This window comes from Gracilinanus agilis, unplaced genomic scaffold (genome assembly GCF_016433145.1).
Source record: "Gracilinanus agilis isolate LMUSP501 unplaced genomic scaffold, AgileGrace unplaced_scaffold32221, whole genome shotgun sequence".
Taxonomy (NCBI): domain Eukaryota; kingdom Metazoa; phylum Chordata; class Mammalia; order Didelphimorphia; family Didelphidae; genus Gracilinanus; species Gracilinanus agilis.
Window position 1 is genome coordinate 1 of NW_025364937.1, and position 3,838 is coordinate 3,838.

At 37.9% G+C, this 3,838-nt stretch overlaps 1 protein-coding gene across 1 annotated transcript; it reads right to left on the bottom strand.

Annotated features, from left to right (window-relative positions):
* Window positions 1-518: 518 nt before the first annotated feature.
* LOC123254777 (olfactory receptor 13-like) lies at window positions 519-1,448 on the bottom strand. The gene has a single exon (XM_044683707.1). The coding sequence runs from the start codon at window positions 1,446-1,448 to the stop codon at window positions 519-521; it is 930 nt and encodes a 309-aa protein (XP_044539642.1).
* Window positions 1,449-3,838: the final 2,390 nt, after the last annotated feature.

Genomic DNA, 3,838 nt, shown 5'->3' on the forward strand with positions numbered 1-3,838 from the left:
CTCTCTCTCTCTCTCTCTCTCTCTCTCTCTCTCTCTCTCTCTCTCTCGATTTCCACAATGTTCTTGTAACCCAGTAGTCATGATCTTTAGATTTGCTGTCAGGATAGGGAGTCAAGTACAGGCCTGAACCATTTCCCAGTTATTGTTCAAAAGACATTGTTTACCACCCTGAAACTCAAAACTGAATATGCCTATCCCAAATAGGAGTCATTTTGATATTGAATAAAACCATCTAAGTAGCAGTATTACTCCCTTGATATCTAACAAAATTTTCACAGATTAGTCAAATATAAGCAATATATACATATTTTTAAAGATGCATAGGCTCATAAATTTGGGGCTTGAAGATACTTCAGAGGCTATCTAGTCCATATTCTGTATAATATAGTTGGAGAAACAGGTTCTATTTTACTTTTTAAACTACGCATCATGAAATTAGGTTTCAGCTGGTACAACATTTATCAGCACATAGCCATAATTACCAAATTCTACTACAAGCTTAGTATTTATTAAACCTTTTAGGATGGTCTCCCTTTCCCTAGTACTCTCTTCAGGGCTTCCTTTACTTCATTGTTCCTCAGACTATAAATAAGGGGGTTCAACATGGGATTAAATAGGCTGTGGAATAGGAGGAGATATTTCTTCTGCCCCTTTGAGTTCCCATGCTTGGGTCCAATGTACATGATGATAGCAGTGCCATAGAAGAGTCCTACTACACAGAGATGGGAAGAACAGGTGGAAAAGGCTTTCTGTCTGCCCTCTCTTGACTGGATATGCAGGATTGCATAGATTATTCGCATGTAGGAGATCACAATTGAAGAAAAGGGTCCAATCAATACAGAAGTGGCCCCAACCAAGACCAAAATCTCATTGATATGAGTGTCAGCACAGGCAAGTTTGAGAACTGCTAAGATTTCACAAAAGAAGTGGTTGATTTTCTGGGGGCCACAGAAAGGCAGTGGCAGTAATAAAATTAGATGGGCCAGGGACAGAAGAGATCCAAGGGCCCAGGACATCAATGATAAAATGAAACACACCCTCCAGCTCATGATGACAGAGTATCTGAGGGGGTGGCAGATGGCCACATAGCGATCATAAGACATCACTACCAAGAGAAGACATTCTGTGAGGGCAAAAGTCAAAAAGAGAAAAGTCTGTGTTATGCATCCTGCATAGGAAATTGGCTTACTTGGGTCCAGCAGGTTTGCTAGCATCTGGGGCACAGTGTTGCAGGCATAGGAGATGTCAACAATGGCCAAATGTGAGAGGAAGAAGTACATGGGGGTGTGAAGTCGGGCCTCCCAACAGATGAGTCCTAAGATTACTCCATTGCCCACTAGGGTAAAGGCATACAGCAGAGAGAAAAGCCCAAGGAGAAACATTCGCATGTCATATCCAACAGGAAATCCCATTAAGATAAATTCTGTAACCACTGTGTGATTGTTCATCGTACTTCTAGGACAGAGACAAGATATTAATAAAGCAAAGTGTTTCACAGTGAGCAGTTATCCACTGTTTAGTGCATTTAAAATAACCTGTTCTAACCCTTTCCAATGACCTCATTTTGACTTTAATGGACTTTGATTTAAAAAATTAATTATTAGCTTACAATTTTTCACTTATTCATTTGGGTATATGTTTTGGAGCTTGTGTTTCATAAGATTGTTAATTTACAAAATGAACACTATGGAATATATTTTGTGTTATAATACATGTATATGCCAGATTAAATTGCTTGCAAGCTCTGGCAAGGGGAAGGGAAGGAAGGAGGGAGACCATTTGGATCATATAACTTCAGAAAACTTATGTAGAAATTTTTTATTGTATGTGATTGGTGTAAAAAATAAAAAATTACCCCCTTAGTTTCTTTTCATACAAATATCAAATTACCAGTGAGGAACTTCCTCTATCCTCTTTCTTTGATGCAGATTAGTATCTTCTCTACAATTTATAGTGTTTGAGCATTGCCTGGGAGCACTGAGAGGTTAAATGACTTGGCTACAGTCATACTGTCATATCTCAGAGGCAGAATATGAATCTAGGTCTTTCTGACTCTGAGGATTGCTTTCTAATCACTGTATAGTACTATCTCTCTTGCAAAAATAGTATTTTAAAGACATACATGTTGTCCATTGGTGTGGATCCTCTTTTGTCCTATGTATATGACAACTTCTCTGTATTATATTTGGTCATCTTCATTACTTTTATAGTTTGAAAGGGAAACATTGCCTCATAGACAACCTCACAGTTTTAAGTCTCTAATATCTCACTTTGCCTCAACTTTGTATAATAGATAGGATACACTCTATAGAAAATGTGTATATTTTCTTTTTTTCTTAATTTTGAAAAGAATAAGCAATCATCAATTGTTCACTTACTATATGTAGAATGCTGTGCTTGGACAAAGGTCATTTAAAAATTGATATCTCAAACTCACATTTAAGTAGAGGGATATTACATGCACGCAGATTGATCCTCAACAATTCACTTTTTGTCTCTTGGTATATGTAGTAAAAGGGCAGACAAGAAATAAGGAAATGAATGTTCAGAGAGAATGCTCAGAAGAATCAGTGACAGAGGAAGAGAAATGGATTCTGTGGACAGGAAGTTCACAAGCTCATTATTTCTAGTTGATATTCATATACCCAGAAAGTTTAAAAAGAAGTGAAAAGTGAAAGATCCAGGGCAGATCCTCTGGACTTGTTCCTAGAGAGAGAATTGGCACTCAGGGAAGTTGACAATGCCTGTGAACCTGAAGTTCCAAGGATTCATCCTTTCATTTTTACAATATTTCTTTTTAAAGGACCAAAACTGTATTATTAAAAAGATATCATTAGCAAGGTGGCATTATAGGAAGAAGCATTTAATAAGCCTCTTCTCTATGCCAGGCAAGATGGCAGAGTTTGTCTTGTTATATCCACACATTTATAGATTCTTTTTTCCACTTGCTACTTGGGGCCCCAATTGCAAGCTCCCCATTCTTTTCTTACATTTCTATGATATTGAATGTCATTTGATATGTTCAATTCCTGACCCTATTGTGGGTAATTTGATTTAATGATGAGATATTATCAATTCAGCAGTAAAAATAGGAAAAGAATTCTGAGGACATATATCCAAAGAGTCTCCTGGCATTTCATTGCCTAGTGCCTCCCAAATAGGTTATTATACCTCTCTCCTTACTGGCTATGGAAGGGAAACCCAGAGTAACTCACTACCTAGCCACTGACTAAGGAAGTTACCTTTAGGATGTGCTGGATACAGGCAATAATCACTCTTGACAGCAGAAAGATCAGCCTCGGAGCACTGACTACCTGGACCTGAGTCTGGTTTGAGAGCAACACATAAAAAACTTCTGGAAGTAACTGCCATAAAACATGCTCTAGTTCAGGTGGAGTACTTTGTCCTCTTTGGTTCCTCATGGATTTAGGTCTGCCATGTGTCACTCCTCCCACCAACTATTCTCCAGTAATCACAGGGTAGGGAACTTTAGAGGTAAACAAGTATCCAGGGTTCATACAATGTCGGTCTACATTTTATTATAAAGATAGCTAATGAACCCCAAAATGCTGCCTTCATCCAGTGATTGGACTGGTCACTAATGTCTTGAACTGGTGATTTATCTTGTTATGAATCATCACCTAAACTTTCCAAGATTTGGAGTTTAGAGGATATGATCTCCAGGTCGAACTTTACTTACCACTGGTGTGATGTTGGGCATTCATTTATTAAGCACCTATTATGTGCCATATGTGCTGGGGACATGAGGAAGTCAAAAGGCAGATAAATTCATATTCTAATGGGGGAGATAACATGCAATCAAATATATATATATATA

Bases quoted from the DNA above. Each gene is read 5' to 3' on its own strand.
- LOC123254777 (XM_044683707.1), bottom strand. From the start codon at position 1,448: ATGAACAATCACACAGTGGTTACAGAATTTATCTTAATGGGATTTCCT.